This window comes from Alnus glutinosa, chromosome 10 (assembly GCF_958979055.1).
Source record: "Alnus glutinosa chromosome 10, dhAlnGlut1.1, whole genome shotgun sequence".
Lineage (NCBI taxonomy): Eukaryota > Viridiplantae > Streptophyta > Magnoliopsida > Fagales > Betulaceae > Alnus > Alnus glutinosa.
Window position 1 is genome coordinate 23,745,627 of NC_084895.1, and position 27,636 is coordinate 23,773,262.

Here is a 27,636-nt window from a genome sequence, read left to right on the forward strand (position 1 = left end):
CGTTGCCAGATTCTGTTTTACGCCATTGATAATTTTTTCGTACGAGTCAAATGCCGAAAAATATTTTCAGAAAAATTATTTTTTTTCTAAAAAATGATTTTATTAAATATATTTTACAATGAAAAACATCTTACATTAAAACAAACGGAGCATTAATTTATATCTTTGTCATGGATTTAGATATTTTACTTTTATTCTTCTTTGTCATAAACTTATTTGTTAACTCCCCTACATTCTTGTTAATTTTATTTTATTATTATTATTATTATTTTTTTTTTAGTTTGACCTTTACACTTTCTCGATCTTTATTTATTTCTTTTCTGCTGGTCTAAGGTTGAGAGCTTAAAAAAATTAAATGAGAAATTATGGCCTCACGTGATAACAATTTTAAAAACACTTCTATGTTTTCCAAATCATTATCAAACAAGTAAAATTAAAAAACACTTTTTCAAACCAAAATAAAAAAATACTTTCTAAAACCTAGGAACCAACACTTCAAAAAAGAATGCGCTCCAATTTGCATTTTCCAGTGCCCCCTTGGCCCTTACTAGGTAACATATTTCTCTTGAATCTAAAAACTACATTTTTATCTCACAATACTGATATAACAGTTACAACCCTCATTTAAATTAATATATATATTAGTTAAAACTGTCATATCAATACTATAAGAAAAAAAAATAGTTTCTAACATTTATCATTTCCTTTTAGGTGAAAAAGGATAGGATGGATTCGGCAATTCGCCGAGTTAAATAAGAAATTAATCGCCCGGAGGCTTGCTATTTTCTTTCATCAAATGATTAGAGAACTTTTAATCCAAGCCCCAATTGACTTAATTCTGCATAACCTGCTATTTGAGGTGTACACCACTGTCTTCTATTGCAAAATATAATCATGTATATATATACATGTATTAATGTGGACTTAATCCTCAGCATGTAAAATGGTTCATTCTCTGATCTTGCCAAATGCCGTTGTAATCACATGATGGACAAGCTTTTGCAAGTAGAGCTACAACAACAGACTTCTTAGTCAAAAGTTAGATCACATGACAAAAGTTACAGATACTACAAAGGAAGTTTATAGAGGGTGACAGCCATGGCCATTCTACTTGGATTGATAATCCTATATGAACCAAAAAGGAACTTCACTAGTGAAATCATACACGATTTGAAAGCAAAGCACCACTAATCCTGGAGGATAAACCTTACAGCAAATATTTTTACTAGCTACAAACTGGGTTGCAAAAAGGAAAATGCAGGGCCACTTAACATGAGCTTTGGCTGGAACTGACCCCAGACAAGCATGTTGTTAACCCTCACCAGTGTTGCTGTTACACTGTAAAAGTGGAAAAGCAAGTGAGAAACATGATAGAGGTAAATGATGTAAAGCATTATAACATATTCGACAGAAGCCATTTATACAAATTTCAATGACTCCTATTCACAGATGAAAAACAAGTTAATGAGAAATGCTTACTTCCAATTAACAATCATACTGTTGATGTTGATGAGTATTTACCAACATAAAGAAATGTAGCAAGATTCTAAAAAATGGAATACCTCAATTACCAGGGGTATCTTAAAACTTAGAGAGAGAGAGAGAGAGAGAGAGATTATGCAATCAAATTTCGACCCAATCAAACAATTTTAACATTTGTTGAATGGAACCTGACAAGGGGATACTTCATCTTTGTATTATGCTGTAAGTTCCATGGCATATGATCAATTCTTCCTTAAATGCACAAACCATGGAACACCCGGAAAGAGGATTAATGCCAGTATGCAAGTAGAAGATATTTCATGGCCACTAGACTTGCAGTCTTGGATCATTAGCTTTTAACCTATGGAAAACTATTATCATGTTAAACCTTGAATCTCGTCTTAAAATATATCACTATGGTAATCTATCATACTTATTACACCACCCAAATCCATTTAATTAGTCAGGCAATGCTCACTCAGCCAAGAAAGGGCTCCTTGACTTCAGTGATTGCTCCAAACAAGCATCCATGAATTGCAAAAATGGATCCATCAAATCTGACAAGCATTGCAAAATCTTATAGACTTGCAAGAATAGACCCATCTCTCTAAAGCCAAAATTAGATGCCTTAATCACAAGAAGTGGGATTTTTAAAAAACAATTCTGGGACAACGATCTTTTTACGAAAGCGCTAAGATCAAGCCTCTCAGCAGCTTTAAATTAAGTCTTGCTAGATCAAGGCTCTTCATTTCTCTACAATTGACAAAGCACAGACATCCGGTAAATTGATGCTGCATGCACACCTAATTCACGGACCTGCATCCCCTAAGCCTACTAAAGGGAGCTCTTTCCAAACCAGAGTTACCGGATTCTCCTACCCACCCTAGGAACTGCAAACCGAATCATGCACCCCAATTCGTGGTAATTTCACATTCTGATTCCACAAAACTAGCTATCTAAATGTACTGTATTTGTTCATCATGGATGGATAAAGGGATATGATTAAAACTTTATATAAAAGAAAGAGTAATACTAGAAATTATATTTTTATCTCACAATTATCCCACAATGTTGATGTGACAGTCTCAACCAAGTTAGTTGATTTTTTTTCTTTGTTTTTTTTTAGTAAAGACTGATCCAAGAGTTGGTTAGGGTTGTGACATCAGCATTGTGGAATAATTGTGGAATAAAAATATAGTATCTAGCATTCATCTAAAAGAAATAACATATGGAAAACATAAAAAAGAAAAAAGACGATAAGGACTTTCATTGAAATTTTATGTGCATGTACATTCACGTGTGCGTACATACATAATAGACTATGTTTATGTGTGCGCGCATGTGCATACACATGCAAATCATATGGAAGTGACCAAAATAAGCTTTTTGACATGAATCATGAATCCAAATAGTGAAACAAAAAGCCTAGTCCCAACATAGGGTGTACCAAGTATAGGATCTTATTAGATCATTGAACCCGTAACATGAACCCAAACACACCACATTCCAGGTAAATTTGCTCCAAACAACATAACTTCCTTCTTGCAACTCACAAGCAAGTCCCAAACTGTCAGTTTTCCTACACTGTATATAATTAGTTGCTGGAGATTCTATCCTCTAATGACACAGATAATTATATAACCAAGCGCACTATCAATTCTACTTCTAGTGAGAAAACTGAGCAGTTTCAAATCTTGAATGTTGTCATTTTTTAAAATATTTTAATGTTGCCATTCTAATTCCAAAAAAACTCACTGTATTTAAAAACATGTGGTTTCCACCAACAAAGACATAAAGAAATACATACATAAAAACATATATGTATGTACATATGTATATGCATATAAGAATGAATATGCTTACGGTTAAAAAATAACAGTAGTAGTTTTCAAAGATGAAAGAAGAAAAAAGGGAAGAGGCATGACTCCACCACGTGCAAAGGTCTACTTTGGGCATTGGAGAAGTAGATCGGGAACCAGTATCGAATAAGCAAAGGAAGGGACATGATTTTTTTTTTTATAAATAATAATTTATTAAAAAGCGTAAGGCGCCCCTAAGTACAAAGACAGTATGCACAAGATGCTCCAAACAAGCAAGAAGCCCGAGCCCTCAAACCCAAAACATGATTCATTCGTATTCAAAAGTTGTGTTCACTTCCAGCATTATGGTCAAAGCTTCTACCTACTTTTAGACCATTAATATCTTTGGACACAATTATGCTTGTCCTCCAGTCATGTTTTGCTTAATTTACCTGTTGGGGAGAGAGAGAGAAGCCAAATTCTTAACAACATGAATAAGAACAGCACCTTCGAATTTTTTTTTTTTCTTTTCAAATAATCGAAATATCCTTTTTATTTTTATTTTTTATAAGTAAATAATCGAAATATCATTAAAAGCATCAAAGGTGGAACCCAGGTACATATGAAGTATACAAAAGAAATACCTAATTAGAAAAAGACAAGATCAAGAAAATCATGCCAAACACAGCTGTCCAAATGCGAAGAATATTGAAGAAAATAGACTTTTATCTCCACCACCGTCCTCCTGCAGTCCTCCCAACACAACTGAAGAAAGTACTCCGTAAGGCACTAGCAACCTCACAATAGAGAAGAAGATAATCCGCATACTCCCCACTGCTATTATACTTGCAGCACCAATGAACCACAATGACATGCTGCTTCTTTAGGTTATACATGGTGAGGATCTTCTCAAAAGCGGCCAACCAAGCAAAGAAAGCCGCTCTCAAGGGAATCTTTATCCGTCAAACACTCTTCTAAGGGGAGGAAGTGCAATCATGAGGGACAAGGACATTGTACAAGATCTAACATCGAACAACCCTTTCTTTGGAGGGGGGGCCAACAAAATTTATCTTCATCTCCCCGTCTCAATCTAAGGGAGTATAATAATTTAAAAAACAAAGCAAAGACATCCACCTCCCAATAATGAGCGGCTCTAATAAAGCTTATGTCCCACTTATGGGAGCTACTAGAAAGCTCCAAATAATATGCTACAAAGGCATCCTTAGCGCAAGCAATATTATATAAATCCAGAAAGGCTTTCTTAATGGCCTAATCCCCACACCGCAAGTCATGCCATTATCTAATATGGCAAGACTAGAAAACACCCCCCAATACCTTCGAAAAATTGAAAGGTAAAATTGAGTACAAGGAATAATTCTAAAAGATCCACAAAACCTACCATAACAGTAAGAGAAACTCAGTTTCAGACTACAAATTCCCAATTGTTTATTTGACCAAGTTTCCCAAATGAAGTCCATGCACTTTTAATGGCATCCAAGAGGTTTGTGTTGGACAAGATAAATTTAACACCTTCAAGTACTGATACCATCAAGATGCCGTTTATTTCTTTTTCTAGTATCCATCCATATGGCACAACCAAGAAGAATCTAACCTCCAAGACCCTAGCCCTAAAAAGTTTGGCAAGAAGATGTGCTACAGCAGCCTAACTCATGCCGACCCTCCAAAACAGAGAAGCATAAGTAAGATCAGAAAGCCCCCAAAATGTAGGTACCGAAAGGCTTCATTCCAAAACTACTTGGAGAGGGAGAAGTGGGAGTGCGAAAGGGTAATGGCCAGCTTGACTAAAGAAGGATTGTACTGGGGGGCCCTGTGGGGGGAGAAAATGATGAACTGGATGAACATGAAAGATCAAGATGCAGTGGATACAACAAAGAATTAGATCAAGATACAATGAATGCAACATAGAATAACTGTTAAAATTTATTAGACCAGCAGAGGTCACCCCAGCAAATAGATTAGAACAAAGGTCTAATGGGGTTTTTTCCCTCCTTGCAGTAGCAGCAATGTACAATCAAACAATTACTGAACCACATTTCAGTTCATTTGATCATCAAACATTAGCAGTTATTTGTTTGTCCACATAACAAAAATAGCATTCACTCAATATCATTTTATGGATATTGTACAGAAATTCGGCTACTGAAGAATGGAACTGTTTTATACAAGATCCATCAATTGTTTTTCCTCCAGCATGCAGGACATAACACCATTATAAAGAATGTTGAGGAAATTTAAGTTTCTAACCGAAGCAATTAAGAAGAAAACTAAGCAAACTAACAATTCAAAAAACCTTCAATTTTCAGGACTTGTTACTATGTCTTACCTATTGTTCCCATATACTTTTATATTCAGAATGAAACAAGTTTCTAATATAAAAAGAAAATTAAAGACAAGGAAGTAAAATATGCAAACATGTCGTTTACTAAATTAAAGAGATCATCAGCTTGAATATTCAAACATTTTATTAGCAGTCATGATAACATGTACATAAGAGGGAGAATCCAAACCTTTTAGCCAGGACCATGTTTGCCGGCACCATGCTTTTCTGCTGGCATGCATACCTTAAAACACTAACCAAAATAACCACGGCAGTTTGATGATCCACATAAGCATTTCTTTTTCCTATTGAGTGTGATGTTACCCTCAGCCTCATTAGAGCGGGCAACCCCATAATCATAAGTCAACTCTGTCATAGGGGGTATATGTCTAATTGCAAAAAATGCAATATGAAGAAAGGATTGATTATTGTGTTCATATAAAACTGGTTGCCAGAAAACACTTGGTGAGCAGCTATGATTCATAAATCGTGCTACATTTCCGACATGCTTGGCACTTATGACTAGGGGAGATGCAATTTCGTAATTCTCATCAGAATCATTAGATCTTTCCTCATCCAATAACCCGGGTTCATAATTCCACTTGAATGAATCATAAACACGGGTTGTATCAAAAACAAACTCATCATTTTCACCTTCCTCCCCACCTGGCTTTACCTTAGCTTTGTCAATAACTTCACCTGCATACTCACATATAAAAGTACCAGCACGAATAGGATCCCATGACCGCAGGCCCCAACCCCTATCCGTCGTTTTAAATACTTCCAAGTGAACTTTCAAAGGCATCTGGGACACTCTGTTTTTGCAGTTGGGAAAGCAAGGACATGTAGGACCACATTCATATATCAAAGGCTTTCTGCTCACAAGAATCCCGTTGGTGGTATATGGAAAATCACCTCCATTATTCGTAACACAAGAGCAGTTGGGATCACCTGGTTGGCATGCATTACGGCAGTTACAACCAAACGAAGGCTGTGCTAAGTTGAATGATTTTGAATACTTGAGAGTGGGAAAATAAGTGAAATAAGCAGGGCCCTTCTCTTCATCAACATCATTTACAAGTGAAACAGGTGTATTTTCGGCCCCAGAAGTCAAGTCTGGAAGAATAAGTCCACCCCTTGAAGAGAAGCCTTCCTTCCACTTCTGAATTGATCTCCAAATGGAAAAGGCACCAGGCTGCCCTGGCATCCTCACAAATTTGTACTTGAATATATTGCAACCAGATTTGCTCTCAGACCACGACTCCTGGATTTTGTAAAGGCCATCATAGACATAGATCTTTGATGATGGATTAACAGCATCTTTGATACCCCGAATGACTCTTATCTCATTGCCCCGACGAAAGCTTCTCTCCAAAGCGAGGTTACCCCTTTCAAGCTTCTGATCAGATGCCTGTTTGTCTTTCTTTCCAAAATTCCCACCCTGACCACTATAAATCAGAACATTCCCATCATCTGCATCATCATCATATCCTTCAGATGAAACAATGCTCAGAGCCACTGGCTCTTCTTCCATATCATCCTTGAGAACCATATAGTCAATTCCACCCATAGACTGAGCATGTAGTCCCACCACACACAATTCAAGACGAAAAAAGAAGATGTCCCCAATCTCAACTCCAGGCAGAGCTCCAATCCTCCTCCTCATGTTCGTCCGGATCCCTTTGCTCATCAAAATATTCCCAGCTTTTAAATCTGCACGCTTAATCCCAGTGCTTCTCTCCTTGGCATCTTCAATCTGGCTGAGCCTCCTCCGAATCGCATCAAATCTCATAAGCACCAGATTATACACTTCCCTGTTACCGTCATCCCTTAGTACTGGACTAATATCAACAACAAAACTTGTACCAGCCCCTTTGCTAGCAACAACAGAGAGAGCAGATTTATTCTTTTTCTTTTGGTATGAGTTGGAGCCACGCAAGTGAGGACCCGCACGTTTTTTACCACTAGAATAACCATCATCATTCCCAGCGTCTCCATTAAAGGACCCCGAGAATTCAGATGGTTGCTGGCTTCGGAATGCCCGAAGTGGAGCCGGCATATGACCCACTGGCGTCTGCATTGGGGCAGGATTCTGGTGGTTGAGATCAGGTGAGGCTTGAGATCCTTGTTGCACACTAAATGGGTAAAATGGCGTAAACCCAGGAGGGAAAGGGCCATTGGGCGGGGCACACACAAAGGGAGAACCTTGAGGCGTACTTGAGAACACTGGTTTCAAACAACGCAAAGGCTTCACATCCAAAACTCTGGACTTATCAGAAGAGGTTGAAGAAGGAACAGAGTTGTAACCTGACCCTCCTTCCATTCCAAAAAGCCCTTTCAAACAAACAGCAAACTATGCAAAGTCTCCCAGCCTTATCATCCAAATCTAAAAATTAACCTGTTCTTCCTTCAAAATTATCTAATTCAAAAACCCTATTTCCCAACCTCCTCCTTCTTCCACTGCAAACCCTTTTAACCAAACAACACAACTCTCAAAGTTTCACAACCATCTCCTCCAAACCTTAAAAACAACCATTTCTCCAAAACCTGAAAAACACCCAACTCTATTTCATGTAAGAACAGAGATTTGGGCCTAAAAGCTGTAACTTCTGTGACAAGAGAGTACAAACAGTGTTACCCATTATGAAAAGAAAAAAAAAATTTACACTCTGAGCAGAAATTAGCAAACTAAAACTCAAAAGGGAAGAAGCAGATGAAGCATGATTTGGAATTGGAATAGGAAACATGGACATGCATGACATAATTAGCAGATCACAAAGTTAAAGCAGACTTTTTTCTAAAGCAAACGTGTTTCCAAGTACGAGACAAAGTTCAGATTAGAAGATCGTTTACCTTTTGCAGTTTTGGGATTAAATCATCGTTAGGGCTGGTGAGCAGAGACAGACACAGAGATGGAAGGAGCTTTGTCTGTCAACTCGCTCATTTCTATCTGAAATTTGCCGTGCCTAAATACTTCTCTCTCTGATTTATATTTATATTTTTGTCGGAAATTACGCTTATCTCGTAAACTACTTAAATTTACAATATTTCCCTGAGCTTTAAGAAATTGTAATGTTCCTTTACAAACGACTTTATAATCCCTTTTGGCCCCTTTATTAAGACTTTTTATAATTTATTAGATCCCAACTATAAAATGGTCACTTACACGTGACCCCAAATGAAAAAATTAATTAATTAATTAAAAAAATTATTATTTTTTAATTTCCTAAACTTTAAAAAATTGTAATGTTCATTTACAAACTACTTAATCCTCTCACTTAAATGTAATGTCCCCATGACCCAAAGTGAATATATATATATATATATATATATATACCCGAGATAAACTTCTAACTTTAAGTTAAGTGAAAGAGCTAGGTAATTAACTAATTAAGGGATGGACGTTGTAACTTTTAAAGTTTAGATAAGATATTGCAAATTAAGTGATAATTTGAGAAGAGTAAATGAGTAGTTATTGAAAATATTTATAAATGTAGATATTTAACTTTTGAAAATTACAATTAGATCTATGATCCTATATAAGGACCCACGTGGACCCCATACATTTTCAAAAATATGAGAATGAAATAAGGGCAGAAATAGAAATTAATTATTTCTCTTAAAGGTTTTGTGATTCGTATATTTGGATAAATAATGTATTAAATGGATAGATATTAATCCCCAACTTGCCTGCATCAAATTTGGTTATATTAAGCAATTATCAAGATTCCCAATTATGAGTATTATTTTTTAGGTATCGTGCATATATAATTATCAAACCCTAGGATATCTTCTCATTTTTCTTTTTCTTTTTTTTTAAAAAAAAGTACTGTAAATAGAAAAAAAAAATTAAGCACACTGGCCAGAACAGCACGATTTTTGATAGAGCAATGACTTCTTTATATATATATATATATATATATATATATATATATATTTGGTACATCTCTTTTTTCAAATTAATAATTAGAAGGAATAAGCTATCTTTTTATTTTCTTTTTATCTTTTCAAATTTAAGTGGCTCTTAAAATTATTATTGAATTTGGAATAGATTACTATTAGATTTTGATCAAATAATGATATTAAAAGTCATATCAACTTTGGGATGATAAAAAAAATACTCTCTACTATTACTCTCATTGGAAGATGTACATGTGTCTAATTGACAACCAATCAAGCAAGAGATTAAATGAGTTTAGTGTCCCTAAGTAGTACAGTGATTCATTAAAAGGGTGCAGTTCGATCTTTTTGTATTTGCAAGATCATAATAAATATTTCAATTTTAAATTTTTTATATATGGAAAGTGTTATGACGTAAAATAAAGATGAAAATCATTTTTACTGTTTCAGATTGTTTGTTAATGCTTTTGTTTTAAAAAGAAAAAGCAAAAGAGAGAAGAAAAAAATTAGGGATGTAAAGCCGGCCGGTTACCCGGTTGAAAATAACTAGTAACCAGCTCTATCAGAGCAATTACGGATTTAAGAAAATATTAAAACCAATTATAACTAGTAATAGGTATAAAATATATAAACTACCCCTCCAAGTGATAGTTGTCGTAACACCAATAATAAAAATCTAAATTATGCTCGATGAAAATTCAGTAATGATAGTATCAATTCCACATAAAGAAGGGGTAAAACAACGAGGGATAAAATATTTGTTACGAGCATTGCAAACTAGGAAAACATGTTTGAAAGAGTAACGAAAAAGGTTAGGTAATAGAATATTCAATAATAATTTTAAAAGTTGTATTATATTTGGGAGAATAAGAAAGGAATAGAAGTCTTGCGCATAGAATTACTCAATAGGATAAATATATATATATATATATATATATATATATATATATATATATATATTACTTATTTATTTATTTTTTTACAATTATCTCACAATCGATCCTAACCTTTGTGTGTGTATGTATATCTATATATATATATATATATATATATATATATATATATATATATATATTATTTTAACAATGATCAATCCAATGATTGATTGAGACTGCCACATCATTATTGTAAAATAATTATGAGAGATAAAAATGTAATTTTTAGCTAGTTAATAAAATAATATTCAAAGCTGAGTTTTCATTTAAAATAAACGAAAATAAAAATTGCTCAATGGATTTTGACGCATTTAAAAAAAAAAAATTTGCTCAAAGATTTCACACCACGTGTAGCTGATCCAACTCCATTATTGATATGCATGCTAGATATATGAACTCACCAAAAAATTAAGAAAAAAATGCAACATTTCCAAATTATACAATTAATTTTCACCTTTTTTTTTTTTATTAAACATAATCACTCTCTCAAACTATTCAACATTCACTGTAAACACAGTGCGGACAGAATGTCGGCCATCAACCCATGTAAGAGACCCAAAATTGTAGCCAACAGGAGCCTCCTTGCCAAAGAAAGAAACCTTGTAGGACAACCTTTTCACACCCTCAAGAAAAACAAGCTTCTTGGGAAATACCCTCACCACTAGCCCCGCAGGAGCATGCAGTTTAGCAATGTACGAGGTGTTTGACAGCCCCACGTTGGTGACACTTCTTTTGATTGTTTTGGCAGTTTGATGCCGGCTGAGCTTGCCTATGGAGATAGATGGGTAGTTGATATTTGAGATGAGTTCTTCAATGGAGTTCCTTGGGCAGTTGAAGTTGGTGTTTAACAAAGACCTTATGTTTTTCTCTGAATAACCGTAGCAGCAAAGGAATTGGAGATAATCTCTTGTTGTTGTTTCAAAGACCAGTCCTGGATTGAGAGCTCTGTGTGGGTTGATTTCTCCGACACCCATGTCATGTGGATTTGCAGTGTAGTTCGAACTGTTTGTCAAAGGTTTCCTCATGTTGTTGTACACGGTTGCTGCAGAATAAGAAAGACAACAAGTTGATGAAACTGATATATAGTCGATTGACCGACTTGAAGCAAATCAACTCGATCTTGTGGAATTGATGGGTTTATTGAATTCTTAAATTCAATTAAATTCATAGCATTGTTTGGATAATAACTCAGCATATATAGGGCCCAAAAGCCTGACCACCGACCACATCCTTTCCAAAACAAACCTCCTTTGTCCAATTTTTGCACGAGTGCATTGGAGGGTACTGTTGGGCCTGGCAGGCAGGCCCGTTGAGCTAGCAACCCGAATACCCGGACCACTCGCATATAGGCCTACTTCACGGCAATAATCAAAGGGATCTATTATAACAAGCATGGTCTTAATTTCTTGTTAAAAGAACACTACTGGCCTTTAAATGCCAAATTCTTCAGTAACATGTTGTTGAGTTTTTCAGTTCACTTAAATCAAAGCAACAATACCCTACAATAATATTGTTTGATAATGTTAGAATATATATTTCATAGGGAAAAGCTCCATGCACAACAGGTTGTGTACAACTTGTACACAACAACTCACATTGGTGGGACTCATGTGAGTGTGTGAATCCCACCAATGTGAGTGGTTGTGTACAAGTTATACACAACCTGTTGTGCAGCTATCAGTGCTCTATTTCATTTTACATTGGTTATATTTTATATTACGTTGACATATTTTCTTGTAAGAATATTTCACATTGAGGTTTAATTGTAATCAAATCTAGATTACAACTTTATACCATTTTATTGTGTTTTCTTGTAGGGTTTATTCCATTCCATAATTAGTTTAGGTCTACTTTATGTTTACTTGTTCATCACTCTTAGTCTCTCTATAAATCGAAAGCATTGGTTGATCAACATACTTAATACAATTCAGTCAAGATGTAGTCGATATACGTCTCTCTCTCTCTCTGCTTCCACTCTCTCTTTCTTTCTCTTTCAAATTTTGTTATTTTATATATATTTCTACATATAGAGATCGAGACATCATGCATGGTAGCTAGATTTCCAGCTAGCCTTTGAAATGTACCTGTTGTCATAAGTGCTGATTTGATCATGGAAGGAGTCCATCCACGGTGCACTGACTTGACCAATGAAGCTGCACCAGTTACATGCGGGCAAGCCATTGATGTTCCAGATCTTATGGCAAATTGGGATGGCTTCTTCCCAATTGGAACACTTCCAGGTTCAGTTTTTGGAATCGTGGCAGCTAAAATGGCCACTCCTGGAGCCATTATATCAGGCTGAATGGAAAAATTAATGTTAAACTATCATAAATGTAGGATAGTAAGACTGCAATTTTGCTAACCAAAAGTACGATTTTGAAGCAAATCGCAAAATATATATCTTATGGCAAATTGGGATGGCTTCTTCCCAATTGAAAACGTAGTATATATATCTTGTTAAATACACATGTATGGATGAAAGCATCTGCTAATTATCTCTTAATTAAGGTAAATGAGAAAGAGAAACAACCTTAAGAATGTTTTCTGTAAGCTGAGCAGGACCCCTGGATGAGAAATATGCAACAACTGGTGCAGGTCTGTATCTTGAAACTTCAACTGTTGGAAGGATTGTTGCTCTTGGGTTCCTGTTCTTATAGGAATAGAAAAATGAGTGTGCCTAGATTGAAACACCCCAAGTTTTATAGCATTCTTCCTTGAGGAATGCTCCGACTCTCTCATTTAGAATAACCGTTAAATGCATGAATTAAATGATTAAATTTACACTATTTCCTATCAATTTAAACTTTTGGAATAAATAGTGATTTAACATGGTATCAAAGTAAATGTACTTTTGGGTTTGAATCTTTTCTATGGTATTTACTCTTATTTTAATTAAAATAAGGAAAAACTTCACTTACCACCGCTGATATTTTATCACTTTTATAATCATACCCATAAACTTTAAAACGTGTCAATTTAGCGTATCCATCTTTCAATTTTTTTCAATTTTATTCATTCGTTAGAATTTTCCATTAAATCGTGTCAAAATTTCTAAAATTAAATAACCCTCATTTTTTTTAGGAAAAAAAAGAGAAAAAAACTTGCATGGATTTAGGCGTTGATCAAGATTTAACGAAATTTGCAAAAATACCTATGCCCGTTAAATTTACAAAAATATCTATGCTTGAATCTTTAAAAAATTATAAATATAGAAAAAAAAAATGGGTATTTTTGGAAATTTTGACCGGATTTAACAAAAATGTGAAATTGAAAAAAAAAATAAAAAATAAAGAAAGATAGATATATTAAATTGATAGTTTTTAAAGTTTAAGGATATGATTGTAAAAGTAATGAAAGATTAATAAATGATAAGTGAAGTTTTCTCTTAAAATGATCGACGTACGTGTTGTCCGGACCCACACGGAAGGGAAGTTCTTAAGTATTATCTCAGCTGGACATGCAATAAAGCTGCACAAGAAAAGTTTACCTGGTGGAATTAATGTACTTAAGAATCTGCAATCCTTCAATAGTGCCAACTTGTGCGAATGGGAAAATGCCTGAATCAAAAGGCACACCTCTCTGAGTCTCGCTGATAAAAATCAACCCTTTGGCCTTCACATCTTCTACAACCAACTTCTTGATTCGTCTTGAAGTAATTGGGTCATCGTCAACACAAACAACAATCTTGCCTGCAGCTTTCTTTGGATCCATCGATCCTGGATGGCAATTTCTGCAGTTTATTTTGAAGAGGATTTTTTCTTAATTTTTTGCTATTTACAAGGAAATTTAATTTGAGTATATTAGGACTGGTGTAATTGGCTTCTAATTATCTTAGCTTCAATATAATGAATATAATTTGGCAATTTTGATACTTTTATAGTGTATGTTCAATCAAGTGTGAGAAATCATTTACGACGTGATCATGATCATAAGTACGCATTTTCAAAAGATAATGAAATGGGAAAACTTCGCTTTACCGTGAAGCATCACGATTTTTATAACGTTGACATTGAATTATCAAAATTTGTAACGTCGGTATCCTATGTTTTAATTCTTTTTAATTCCATCTTGTTAGGGTTTAAGGTTAAATCAAACCGAAAAACAGGTAAAATGTCTCTTATACCCCTGTAAAATTTATAAAAATACAAATTTATCCTTAATTTTTTTTTTTCAAAAAAAAAAAAAAAAACCTAAATGTATGCGACGGCATGGGTCAACAAGAAATTTTTAGTTTATTATTTTTAAAAGAAAAAAATAAATAAAACAGGGATATTTTGGCATGCATCATCTATTAGGATTTAACAAAAAAATTCTAACGTATGAATAAAATTAAAATGGGATGAACATGAGATGTACCGACATTATAAATTTTAATAATTCGAAGTTAACATTATAAAACCCGAGACACCTCCATGTCCTCAGTGAAGTTTCCCCAAAAAATTTAGTCAAAGAATAATGATCCAAGATTACCTTGCTTCATTTACGGGGGTAAAATTAGCAGCAACATCCTCTCCAAAAGCCAGAAGATATGTCTCCCCCTTGTTGAGGTTTGAGAAGTTAATGGCAGAAGCCTAGCAAAACGTGTAAAAATTAAAAATTAAAAAATTAAAAAATAAAAAATGGACTGTCATAAATAAATAAACTTTACTTATAATATTTGATTTTCATCACTTTAGCAATTAAGCCATTGGGAGTGTTCTAAGTACTCAAACTTTAAAAAGCGTAAATTTAAAGTATCTATCTTTCAATTATTTATTTATTTAATTTTAACCGTCCGTTATAATTTTTCATTAAATCCTATTAAAATTTCCAACCCTGTGTTTATTTTTTATTTTTAACAAAATGTAGAAAAAAATTTCAAAGATTCAGGCATTGATATTTTTGTAAATTCCGTTAAATTTTGACCAACACCTAAATCGTTGCATTTTTTTTATATAAAAAAAGGAGGGGTATTTTGAGAATAAGAAATGATATTTACATAACACACTCCCATGATGTCAGACTCATCTTTGAGAATTTTTGACATGATATAATGGAAAATTTTAAGGAATTGTTGAAATTGAAAAAAAAAAAATGAAGAAAAAAAAGAAGAAGATGAATACCCTAAATTGATACTTTTTAAAGTTTGAATACTTAATTACAAAAATGACGAAATATCAGGATTATAAATGAAGTTTTTTTAAAAATAAAAATAAAAATTGAAGCATGATAAGGAATGAGTAATTCATAAATAAATATCTTACTGTGTAAGTCTTCCCATTTCCAAGCAGAACAGAGGACTGGAAATCCCTGTCAATATTAGAAGCTGCAACAGTAAAGATCCATGGAGCAGTATTAACAACGGTGTAAGAATCAGGGCCATCATTCCCTCCAGAGCAGACAACCATGACACCCATTTGCTCTGCATGAAAAGCTCCAATGGAAATGGGATCGTTTAAGTAGTCCGATTCGAATAATGAGTTCATCCCAACGGAAAGCGATATTATGTCTACGCCGTCTTGAAGTGCGTCATCAAAAGCTTTCAGTATGGCGGAACCGGCGCAGCCATCTTCCGAGCATACCTTGTAGCTAGCTATCCTGGCTGAAGGCGAGCCGCCCTTTGCTGTGCCTCGTGCTAAGCCGTAATAGCTGGCGTTGACAGCCGGCGCGCCGGCTGCTGTTGAGGCTGTGTGCGTGCCATGGTCTACAGTATCCCTTGGCGAGCCCAAGGCTTTTGCTGGACTGGTGTTGTTGCCATTCGATTTCATCAGAGGGATTTTGTAGTATCTTGCTCCGATCAACTTCCTACAATATTGTAATCAAATAACAATTAATATATATATTGTCATTTGATTAGATTTTCCTAGTAAACAAGCAACATCCAAATTAAGGGTCGGGTTTGACTTGGGTTTGGTTTTAGTTAGAACCGGACCGTTGGGATTGAAACATGCGTTCTATAACACGACACAAGAGACACGTCTTTCTTTTTCTCTCTCTCTCTCTCTCTCTCAAGCTATACATTTTTAAGTAATGCTACAATTCACATACATTTTATGCAGGCTAACGTAGCGTTTCAAGTTTTTTTTTTTTTTTTAAGTGGCTGACATAAAAAGTTACTTAAAACACGTCAGTTCAGCCGGTGTAAAATTGGTGTGAAGAGTATCATCAATCATACATTTTTTAGAAATGTTATATACTAGACTCTCGTTTCATCCACATTCCACTGAACTAATGTGGCAGTGCACATCCGACATTCTAATTTTTTTTTTTTTTTTGTTACAACGACTGATCCAATGGTTGATGTTCGCATCACATCAACTCAATGAAATATGAGTATATATATATATATATATATGATTTACCTATTACAATTGGATTTCTTAAAGTCAGGCCCCTCCATGCAAACTCCTTTCCATCTTGAAGGAATTTTCCCAATTCCCTCGTCATTGAAACTTGGAGACTCGGGCCATATCCCTTGACAACACATTCAAAAACAAAGAGATCACGTTAGTTGCTGCTTTTATTTATTTATTTATTTATTTTTGTCTTTTATTTCTTGTTTTCGAGGCAAGTACATTAACAAACAATTCAAAACATAAAACATTTTTAAAAAACAGTTAAATTAATAAAAGAAAATAAAAAAAACACTCTGAAATATGTGAAAGCATTGGATATGGAATCAAATAATAGCTATTTAAATCGAAACATGCTATTAATTCTTGAATTTGTAGGACATATATAGAATCCAGGTATGAGTCTTATAAATTAAATAGTTGATTTTCAAATAAAAAAAATAAGAGAATAAAAAAAAAAATTCTCATTTAAATCAGTCAAATTTTAGTTTCTTCTATTTAAATAGTTAATTTGAACACATAAACATGAACCACAAAGTAGATATCAAGCCACTTTCTTCTCTCTCTCTCTCTCTCTCTCTCTCTCTTTTTATCCTATAGCACTCTTCTCTTTTGTCTTGTTTAAGACTGCAACCCTTCTACATATAAGGATTGTACCACAAATTCTCTAAAAGTAGTTTTCCCGTCACCATATTGAAGTTGAATCAACTGGCTTTTTAATATAATAAAAAGAAAATTACTTATCTTGTTCTCGTGGTTTGCAGTTGTACCAAACTGATCATTGATATCAAAAGTACTTTAAAGATTTCATAAACTATTTGTCCAAAATGGTTTATGCCAATAGTTGTTTCACAGAAACCGTTAGATGCACGTATAAGTCCATGTCACAATCAATTACCGATTAACACGTGGTATGGTTGATGACTCATTTTACCCTTCAAAGATTTAATTTTCATTTTTGGGAAGAAAAAAATGCTAAATTGGTCCATATGGACAATTTATAACACGTGTCACTTACAATAAAACATAAAAAGAAATTAAAAACTATATATATATAAAGGAAAATTGTATGATTTTTTTTTTTTTTTCTTTCAATCCTTTATTGAAAGAAAAAAAAAATATCATACAACTTTCTTCAACATCATCAGAAGCTAATTAAATATCTGGGTACTATAATTGCCTGGGGGGTTATCAAAAGATTTTCAAAAGTAAGGACGGTAATTTATGTTTGTGTGTCGTGTTTGGGTGTGTCGAGATATGGATATAAGACTGTATAGGTCAATCTTAACCCAACTCATTTAATTAAACGAGTCAAACCACTCAACTCCAATCCGCTAATTTCTTATCTAATTCACGAATCAGATAAAAAATTGTCAACTCTAGTGAAAAGGCAAGTGAAAGTTTTATGCAGGTTCTGTTATGGAGGGCAAGAATCTATAGATCATTTTTTCTTCCATTGTAGTTTATGTCGGCCCATATGGAGAAAATTGATGACCTTGTGTTTGGTACAGCAGCCTTTTACCGAATGGGATGATATTGTGAGTTGGTCTTGCTCTCTCAAAGGCCGTAGCTTGCAAGTTCTAATATGTAAATTGTGTTTGGTGGCTACTGTTTATCATTTGTGGAGGTTGAGAAATGATTTGTGTCATGGGAATACTCCATAGACAGAAGAAACTCTTGTTGCTCAAATTCAATGGGAAGTGAGGAGTAGACTTTTGTTTAGACGGAAGGGTGATAGGTCAGCCATGACTACTCGGCTGATGCAGATCTGGAAGTTGTAATTGTAATTGTTGTTGTTAGTGGGTTGTTTCTTTGATTTGCTATAAGGCTAGTGTTAGCTTTGTGTTGATACTGGTCTTTAGGTGAGTTTCCAGTCTTAATTGGAGTGATTATACTTGCAGTGTTTGGTTATAAAATGATTAATTCATTTAAAAAAAAAAAAGAAAAAAAGAAAAAGAAAAAGGCAAGTGAAAGTTACCTGTGTCTATCATCCCAATTATAACATCACTTGATAAATGCTTATATCTTGGGCTTGCCCTCCTCATGCTTGATTCCCCTTCCAAGAAATCCCAAGAACGTGTTGTATGGAGTTGAAGAACAGCATCGGGGAAGACTGATACAGTCTCAGCACGCTCTGCTTTCACAATTCCATTCATATATTATTAATATATTATCCAGTAATTCAACTTAAAAAAATAAATTAGAAATTTCTGTGCTAATAAATAAGCATACAACAAGGGTGCTAATTTTTGGCCTGATCATCCATTATTATGAAATATAAGTAATTATTATTTATTAGTTCCATGGTGGTTAGGATTCAGATTCTCTAAATTTCTTAGTTAATTTCTATTGTGAAGTTCTTGAAATATATTAAATATCTTGTTTGGGTAACAATTGTTTTTTTTATTATATTATATTATATTTCAAAAAAAAAATTGGGTTGTTTTTTAGAATTCAAATTCTATTCAGATTTTATCCAACTTTTTATAATTTTGTCTCAAATTTTCTAAATGATTCAAACATAATTTTAAAAAACAAGTTTTCTCGGTATTCATAATTTTAAATATAATACAAAATAATAAAATATAATAAAAAAAATCGTACACCCAAACGAGCCCCTACATATTATTTTAAATTAAATTGTACTCATTTTCACATATAAAAAAAAAATTAAAAAATCTTAATCCATAATTAAATGACCATATTAATAATTAGAGACACGTAATAACCCTATCTTGCGTCCAATACTCCTATACATAGAATCAGGACACAAGCTAAAGCCCTTACAAAATATGCCCTTTACAAAATTACCATCATAACCTTGCTGCTCTTATTTTTTAATAACCAGACAAATCCAGATATGTCATTTTGTCTTTACTATAAGATTATAAAAAGCGGAAAAGCATTAAAAAAAAAATAATAATAATTACCAGATAAGATAGAGGCTTCATTCTCAGTAAGCATGGCAGAGAACCCTCTAAAAGCATGATGATAATGGTGGATTAAAGATATTCTCCCACTCTCTTCACTGCAGAGAAGAAAAAAGTTAAAACTTGTAGGTAGAATATTGCAATAAAAAACGAAAATAACAATTTCAATAATGATGGTGTAAAATCAATAATAATAATAATAAAAAGTACAACATTATTGATGATGATGATGATGATAACCTTGGAATAATGGAGGACAATAATTGCAAATGAGCTGATTCTGAAACTTGAACATCTCCATCACTCTTTGATGATGAACTTCCCATGTAAACAACATAAGGCTGCCAAGGAACAACAAAGTTTTACTGCTACAAGTCAACATGCAAGTTGCCAAGGATGAAGAAACCAAATATAATCGTCTATTGATCTTTGTATCAGCAGCAAAAACAGAGAGAAATGCTATTAAGAAACTGTAATTTGATGCAAACCCAATTCAAATTTTACCTTGGGAGTTTGATTAGATGCGGCGATGGCATAGATGAGAAGACAGTGTATTGATAGGAAACAGAGAAGTTGAAGAAGAGAAGCCATGGAAGATAGGATAAGGGGTCGAGCTTGTACAAGTGAATGAAACGAGTCTCCAATGCCACTGCTTAACTTATCTAATTGCTTTTTGGTTTTTAGTATTCATTTCTCATGTTCATGGGAAAAGCTACTCATAGACTTGAAATGCAAGCAACAAACCTCTCTTTTGGAAAAGAGTAGAGGGGAATGAAGAAGCCTTACTTCAATGACATGTGCAATTTTCTTTCTTTAGTTTCCCCTTTATTCTCTCCCTAATCTTTTCCGTTATTTTAGTTTTTATATACCTTCTTTATTCTTGGCTTCCTCATTTGATTGTGGTGGCTTGGCAGCCTTGCAAGGCTGTACTGACTACAATATGAGTTTGGCTGCAAGGCTGATGATGATCATCTCTGTTTTTGTTTTGAATATAGGCTGCCATACCATGTGCTTTTCATCACTAACAAGTTAAACTTCAAGCTCAAGTCCTATTGTCGGTCTTCAAGCTCGGCATGTTTGTTTAAACTTTTGTTTTCTGTTCTCAAGACAAATACATTAATAAAAACAATTTTCACCTTTACATCGCATCATAACACTTTTTCAAACTGAAAACAAAAAACACCTCCCAAAACACGTTAACAAGCATACTCAGTATGCAGTTAAGTGTATTGTTAATTTGTTAACTTCAACATCATGCTCATCCCTTCAATCTTATTTCCATCCTATGCTACGTTTAGAACATCCCTGGTAAGTGGTAGCCTTGGTCCCTTTCAAGCGTGAAAGCAATGCTTTTCTACAATCACAAATCAATAGAATGTAGACACTGTAATGAAAGGTGCCGATTGAGTGTGCTTTTCCATTGATAGGCTAAAATAATAGTAGGAACAGAATTGAAGACAGTAATGTTCTATCAAAAAGGGTTGGGGGTGTAGACTTTCAAGCACAAAAACTAATAGGGATTCAGGGAAGACATTACTTTATGCGTTTGGACAAAAAGTAATTGCATTACACTCACAAAACAACTATCATTAGTGCGTACTTTCAGAGATGCACTAATTTTAAACACACCATCCAGAAGAGGAATCTTGCTTTTATAGATGAGACTAGTTTTTACAAATCAAATGGTGTATATGTTTCCATGTGGTGAATATATTGTTACATCGTTCAAAAATTTTAAATGCCGTAACATTATTTACATCTTTAGGTACAACAAAATAAAATCTTAACTATAAAGCTAATTTCTCTCCCTTTCACTTAAAAAGAGAGAGGATCCTTAACCGCTTTTTATTTTGACTTCTTATTATAGCCTCACACAATGGACTTGTACCATCTTAATGGCAACAACTTAAGTGTTAGGGCTATGCAATATGCATCGATATTTGATACCAATAAGTTGTGCCTTCATGTAGTAGAGCTCTTTCCAAGTTCAAAAGGTTACTATATACAACAAGTTTATGTTTTGAGTTTATTGGAAAGAAATGCACATTGAAACTTACAATTGCACTCTCTTACAACATCTTATGGAAGACTAGGTAAATTGTCCATCCAACACCAAAAACGAGAGAGAAAAAGGGATGTAAAAGGGTGTTTTCCGGTCCTCAAGGGTTCGAAGATGGGGAAGCTAACACCAGCAGGAAGCACTTCAGACCCAATAAAGAACGGATCTAGACACACAAACCACTCCACAATAGAGAGGCCATCTGCAAGGCAACTGATTGACACTGACTAAAGGAGGTACTGCTTGCAACAGAATGAGGCAACTGATCACCAGCCACTTCGTGCATTTGGAATGCTTGAAATCTCTACTACTATGAAAGCTCTAAATCTTCAGGGGTATGCCTCTGCTAAACTGGGCTTATTTAGTCCAAACATAAGCTCGTGGGGATACACAGACCTCATTGAGCAGTGTCAGGCTGTTTCTCTGTGAGTTGGTTTTTAAGGAACTCGAGGACAGAAAGGCGCTGCAAGTGGAAACAAACAATATTTTTAAATCACTTTCTCAGGATCCAGACTTTTATATGACAAGGCAGGGGGGACCCTTACCCGTTGCTCAAGAGCAGTATCTTCAGATTTCAATTTCAAAGATTCCAATAAGTTTACGGCTTCTTGAAATCCATCAACGGCCACTTCCTCATTTCCTAGGCTCCTGTCCACATCTGCAACTTTTGCGAGAGAAACAGCGACATCTAGAATCTGTAATCATAACAAGCAAGATTTACAAAGTTGCATGGATCGAAAGTCAGAAACTGCAATGTTTTTACTAGAGACAATACTTTCAACATTGAAAGACCATAGGAAAATTGCAGTTTACTTGGTAGTAAATTTGTGAAGAATAAATATGGTTAACAGACTTCAACATGAAACAAACTGCTAAGATTCTTTCCCTTTTTTCTAGAAACATAACTGTATCTCTAAATACAGAACACAATGCATTCAAGAGCACAATAAGAATATGTGCACGTATAAATACATACTTTATACAGCATGTAGGTATGTACACATATATCTACGCATGTATGTCAACAGAAGGTTTATTACTCTACCAAGCAAAAAGATCACATCAAAACAAAGGTGAAACCAAATCATTATCCACTTCTAATAATATTCTATTGCTTGTAGTTTTTACCAGATCTTGAACAACCTCTCCCTTTAGTGTTCTTCAAACACAATTGTTTCTGATATCAACTTTTCTCAGTTGTTCCTTAGAGGTATAGAACCTCATATTTCTAAACTTTGAATCAAAATCCATTAAGGACGTGCAGGGGTTACTTTTGCTAAAACCCGCATGCAAATAAGTAATTAGTTGCATTGGTCTTCTGTTCCATAAAAAACCTCCAAAGCCAATTTGGATGGTTTGCTCCAGCAACCTACAGAAGAATATACAAGCCACCTTGACTAATGATATTGGACCCAATAGTATGTAGACACACACATGCCACACTAGAATCTTCATAGCACCCTCCCTGTAAAATGAGTTGCCAACCTATTCTCTTCTGCAGTTCCCTGATTTCTGTTCGGTCAGACTTCTGCAGTTCTTCAATTAACCTAATTATAGGAATGACCCTCACAGTCATTGTTGATGTATATTTCCAAGACTCCACCATGAAGCTATAAAACATCCCATATCCATGCAGAAAGCAGTACAGTTCCAAAGATGGAACTCAATCTATTTTGATCCAACAACGAAAAAAAAAAAAAAAAAAAAATTAATTGCAAGTCAATAGCTACCAAGTGCAAAAGTAAACCGTGCCACATCAAATATATGCAAAACACTAAAAAATTAAAAATTAAAAACCCAGTTCCCGTAACAAAGCATAGAATAAAACCGCTTGACAATGGCCACAATTCGATAGCTTCAGCTACACCTGAATCTACTATGACCATTTCACCAGTAACCGTATAAGATAACACATAATCAAATCAACTACTGTAGCAAAGCTTCCACCAAGCAAGTGGGTAAAAAGCAAGATAGTTCCTATACTGATAGAAGCCATTCTCTAAACTGTAACACTCCTCATCCGCTAACCAAGTTTATCTCCACAAACCTCTAGTCTGACTAAACATACTTTCAGAAACTCGCATTAAACACAGCCCTAACATCATGACTCATCTATTTGTTTGAGGAAGATGGAAAAACTTAACCTACACTTGTCTACAACTTAGATTGCACAACTTCCAAAAGGACTTGAGTAATTGACTATTCCTCCAGAAACCTGCCTCTTCTTTACCAGCCTGTCCAAACCAAGCACCAACTGACCAATAAAAATGTGAACATGTTAGCAGATGAATAAATATTTGAAAGGCCAAGCCTTTCTTCAGGGAGCAAACTCAAAAGCTACCTATTTTAAGTCAAAGGACTCCATTCAACAAAATCTCTGCAGTCTTTTTGCCTATGGACGAAAGCATCTCTAACAATATCCCAACAACACTAATAGTTTTCCACATCAGCAGGTCAACTATTGCTTTCAACAATTAATAACTTTTTTCAGTAAACAAACACTCACTAGATAAACTGCAGTCATTTTACTCCTGACCACTAGTTTAGATCAATATTCCCATTCACAAGGTAGACTAGAAGATCACATAATATGCAACCTTGCTAGAATCACAATAGATCCCAATTGGGTGCTTGATTGGAGCCAAGTCAATACATGAAACATATCTAAGACATGTAGCACCTACTCTTGTCAATATAATTGACAATGTACAGTTATGGTCCAATCTGATACTTCTGATCTGAAGAAACAGCCCATCCAGAGCTAATAGATTGAAGAAAACTAACCCAAATTGTAATTTCATATGACTCTGTAACTTGACAAGACAGTAAGGTCGCAATTATCTCAGTAACTGAATTCAAACTAAACATTGTAAATGATAACAAGTGAGATAGGCGTATATTGGTTGCTGACCTGGGACGAAACATCTGAATGATGCTTGATGGCATCACGACGAACATTTAGCGACCGAAAATAATGAGACCTTGCGGCTTCTAGTTCTCCATCATAATATTTCAGATCTCCAATTTTATTAAGTGAAACAGAAAGTGTATGTGTAATCTGTGGAGGGAAAAATAACAAGACAACAAAGAGTTCAACAATAGTAAGCACAAGTATGGTTAAATAAACAGTATAATGCCATTATCACATAATAAACGTTAAGATGATATAACCTCCAGATCATCCATTGGCAATTTTGATAGAAATTCAACACTCTCCTCAAAATAAGTGACAGCAGAGTCAGCCTCTCCCAGTGCACGACTGCAATAAATATGACGAGTTAAAATAATCTTACCCCAACATACACATTAGTAATCAAGACATTTGTTAGTGCTTACTAGAATGAAAAAACATAGTGGCTGGGGGTGTTACCCAGCTCTCAAATCGATTTTTTTTTCTTTTTTAAAAGAGAGAGAGAGACAAGTGGTCGGGGTGTCACCCAACCAAGCCAGGGTTGGGTCGTGCCCAGCAGCTGTGAGATGACTGAGCCGTGGCTGGGATGGGACACAGCCAGCCACTTTTTTCTGTTTTTTCTGGGTTTTTTTTTTTTTTTGAGGATATAAATTCTATGCAACAGGCAGGAAATTTTCAATCTCCAGCCAAGCTGAAATCAGCCATTTAAGATGTCTTTTGTATATATGTCAGTTGCTAAGCTACTACCCACCTCCAAGGATAACTAATTAAAAACCTTCCCTCTTGTCCAAAACATCTCATCATCATCATTCTCAAGCACTTCCCATGGTGCAGGTAGACTTTATATAAATAGGAGAAGTATCAACAAAAACCACCATAATGCAAACACATACCAGGAAAAAAAAAATTACATGAACTAAAAAGAAAGATAAAGACCAAGGACGAACCAGCAGTCACCAAGCATACCCAGAACTGCTCCAAGCTGTGAACACAACTCTGATGTGTTGCCCATTCTTTGTAACTGTTCTCGGATGTCTTCTGCACATAGACTGAGTCTTGATTTGGCACTTTCTACATTCTGGGCACGAAATGCCTACAAATGGAAAGCCATCAGTCCAAAGATAGTTGGCTTGGATGAAGGAAAAAAAATGTTACCAAGTATATCAACTACTCAAATTTGAAGCAATGACTCCTCTTGATCAATGCACAAAAAAGCCACTTCAAGTAATGAATGCTATTATACACTGTTTGGGTTTTTAAGTGAAAGAACTTCCTTTCTACATAAATATCACATATTTACCAAAAAAAAAAAAATTGTCATACTATTATACTTAACATTATTCTTGCTCCAACTTATCCACGTAGATAAGAATGGGAACTTAGCAACAATACGAAAGCAAGACATACTCACCCTCATGGCTTGTTGCACCAAGAAAGCACCTCTCTCCAAAGACACGTCTGCATATATGACTGGTTTCTTCTCACCAACTGCTTCCTCTTTGTCTATATTAGAATTAGACCTTTTGATTCTAGCATGACCTTCAATGAAGCGATCAACCATGTCCTGAAGATTTGAATCAGCTTCTATCTTCTCAATATCAGCTCCACATATTGGACAGTCCTTAAAGCGTGATATGCATGCTCTGATTTGAGTTTTTTTTTTTTTTTTTTTTACAAAATCAAAAAACATATATATCAGAAAGGGGAAAAGAGAAAGATTATGATGTAAGTATCAATAAGGGGAAAGAAATCTAAAACAGGAATTCCCATATTTAGCTTACTTGCAATAAACATGAGAACAAGGCACACATTTGCTACTTTCAAAGAGAAGCCCTTGGCAGATGATACAGCTGAAGGGCCCTAGCTTAAACGTTTCTGAATCATATCCAAATGGGCACTTTGGAGGAACCGTGGCAGAGTCACCAGCATCCTTCTTAGTCTTGCTCTCAGTCTCTTGCTGATATTTACACACATTTTCACTCGGTTTTTTCGAAGTTGTCTCATCAGGACGTGCAGCTTTGACAAAAGGACAAACAGGTGTCATCTTGGTCAACACCCTGTATCAATAACACAAAAGAAAGTCTTTAAAGATCAATAACGATCCTTGAAAGAGGTCCTTCATAAACACACAACATCAAAAAAGCGACTAGAAAAATCTACCCATTAATACATCATATTTCAATATCCTATCACCAGCACATTCCCTTCCTACCACGCAGAAATATAATTCATTCCTTCATCACACCCACCTTTACCAACACATTCAAAGGTCAAGATTGAAAGAAACTGCGCAATTGCAACCGACCCAATATCAAAAAAGCATCAATTCTGATCATTTTCTTATTTTTTTTATTCGTAACTCGCACACGTACCAAATGGGTCCTGAACCCAGAAATGCAATTCCAGTTCCTGAATTACCCAAACCCAAAAAATAAATCCTACGCGTAAAGATTACATTTGAGGTGATGTTATCACTTTTTAAATCATATATAGATACCCTCATCAACAAGACAAAGCCTCAGCTTCAGCTTCCATGTCAACTTCAAAATTCAACCCTAAAATGACAGCCACAAAAGTGCCTTTTGTTCATTCATTCATTCATTCTCAATCAACTTCCTTATCTTCCACAAATAGTTCAATTCGTAAGGGTCCAGCTCAAGAAACATGAATAAACTACTTTTACCCATCAATACATACATACATACATACATATAAATAAATTTGCTGTCCATTAAAGGTTCTTTTGAGATTAGGAGCGAAAAACAAAGTTATGAAAATGAAGAGAGACCTGGGTTTTGGATTGAAGCCCTGAGAATCGAAGCCCTACACGACGTCGTTGTTCTCTTCTTCTTCTTCTTCGGGTTGATTTCGTGATCTGCAAAATAAGCAGACCGTCTTGGAAGTAGCAAATATGAATGGTACGTAGATGCCCCACACTTCAATTATTTTA

General features: G+C 34.7%; 3 protein-coding genes across 4 annotated transcripts; all 3 read right to left on the reverse strand.

Moving 5' to 3' along the window:
* Window positions 1-1,012: 1,012 nt before the first annotated feature.
* Window positions 1,013-8,605, reverse strand: LOC133879462 (histone-lysine N-methyltransferase, H3 lysine-9 specific SUVH1-like). Of its 2 annotated transcripts, none has more exons than XM_062318033.1 (3): window positions 8,473-8,605; window positions 5,810-8,166; window positions 1,013-1,338 (listed from the first exon to the last, which is right to left on the reverse strand). In XM_062318033.1, exon 2 carries the CDS (start codon window positions 7,940-7,942, stop codon window positions 5,873-5,875), a length of 2,070 nt encoding a protein of 689 aa, XP_062174017.1. In that variant the 5' UTR covers window positions 7,943-8,166; window positions 8,473-8,605; the 3' UTR covers window positions 1,013-1,338; window positions 5,810-5,872. The 2 variants fall into 2 exon arrangements, with proteins under 2 accessions (XP_062174017.1, XP_062174016.1); XM_062318032.1 differs by having other exon boundaries at window positions 5,810-8,228; window positions 8,473-8,602.
* A 2,233-nt stretch (window positions 8,606-10,838) lies between these two features.
* LOC133879593 (CO(2)-response secreted protease-like) lies at window positions 10,839-20,976 on the reverse strand. The gene is made up of 12 exons (XM_062318213.1): window positions 20,900-20,976; window positions 20,221-20,812; window positions 19,957-20,057; window positions 19,717-19,814; window positions 18,765-18,920; window positions 16,796-16,907; window positions 15,698-16,238; window positions 14,925-15,025; window positions 13,942-14,184; window positions 12,985-13,099; window positions 12,539-12,752; window positions 10,839-11,496 (listed from the first exon to the last, which is right to left on the reverse strand). The coding sequence occupies exons 2-12, from the start codon at window positions 20,305-20,307 to the stop codon at window positions 10,946-10,948; spliced, it is 2,319 nt and encodes a 772-aa protein (XP_062174197.1). The 5' UTR covers window positions 20,308-20,812; window positions 20,900-20,976; the 3' UTR covers window positions 10,839-10,945.
* Window positions 20,977-21,655: 679 nt separating this feature from the next.
* Window positions 21,656-27,635, reverse strand: LOC133879594 (protein NCA1). The gene is made up of 8 exons (XM_062318214.1): window positions 27,475-27,635; window positions 26,468-26,743; window positions 26,098-26,329; window positions 25,634-25,779; window positions 24,947-25,034; window positions 24,687-24,833; window positions 22,321-22,470; window positions 21,656-22,238 (listed from the first exon to the last, which is right to left on the reverse strand). The coding sequence occupies exons 2-8, from the start codon at window positions 26,728-26,730 to the stop codon at window positions 22,173-22,175; spliced, it is 1,092 nt and encodes a 363-aa protein (XP_062174198.1). The 5' UTR covers window positions 26,731-26,743; window positions 27,475-27,635; the 3' UTR covers window positions 21,656-22,172.
* Between the last annotated feature and the right edge of the window lies 1 nt (window position 27,636).

Bases quoted from the DNA above. Each gene is read 5' to 3' on its own strand.
- LOC133879462 (XM_062318033.1), bottom strand. From the start codon at position 7,942: ATGGAAGGAGGGTCAGGTTACAACTCTGTTCCTTCTTCAACCTCTTCT.
- LOC133879593 (XM_062318213.1), bottom strand. From the start codon at position 20,307: ATGGCTTCTCTTCTTCAACTTCTCTGTTTCCTATCAATACACTGTCTT. The intron at 20,058-20,220 runs GTAAAATTTGAA...GTTCCTTGGCAG, and splicing joins CATCTAATCAAACTCCCAAG to CCTTATGTTGTTTACATGGG. The intron at 12,753-12,984 runs GTTGTTTCTCTT...TTTTCCATTCAG, and splicing joins TTACAGAAAACATTCTTAAG to CCTGATATAATGGCTCCAGG.
- LOC133879594 (XM_062318214.1), bottom strand. From the start codon at position 26,730: ATGACACCTGTTTGTCCTTTTGTCAAAGCTGCACGTCCTGATGAGACA. The intron at 26,330-26,467 runs GTAAGCTAAATA...AACTCAAATCAG, and splicing joins TGTTCTCATGTTTATTGCAA to AGCATGCATATCACGCTTTA. The intron at 25,035-25,633 runs GTTCGTCCTTGG...TATTTATTGCAG, and splicing joins GGTATGCTTGGTGACTGCTG to TCGTGCACTGGGAGAGGCTG.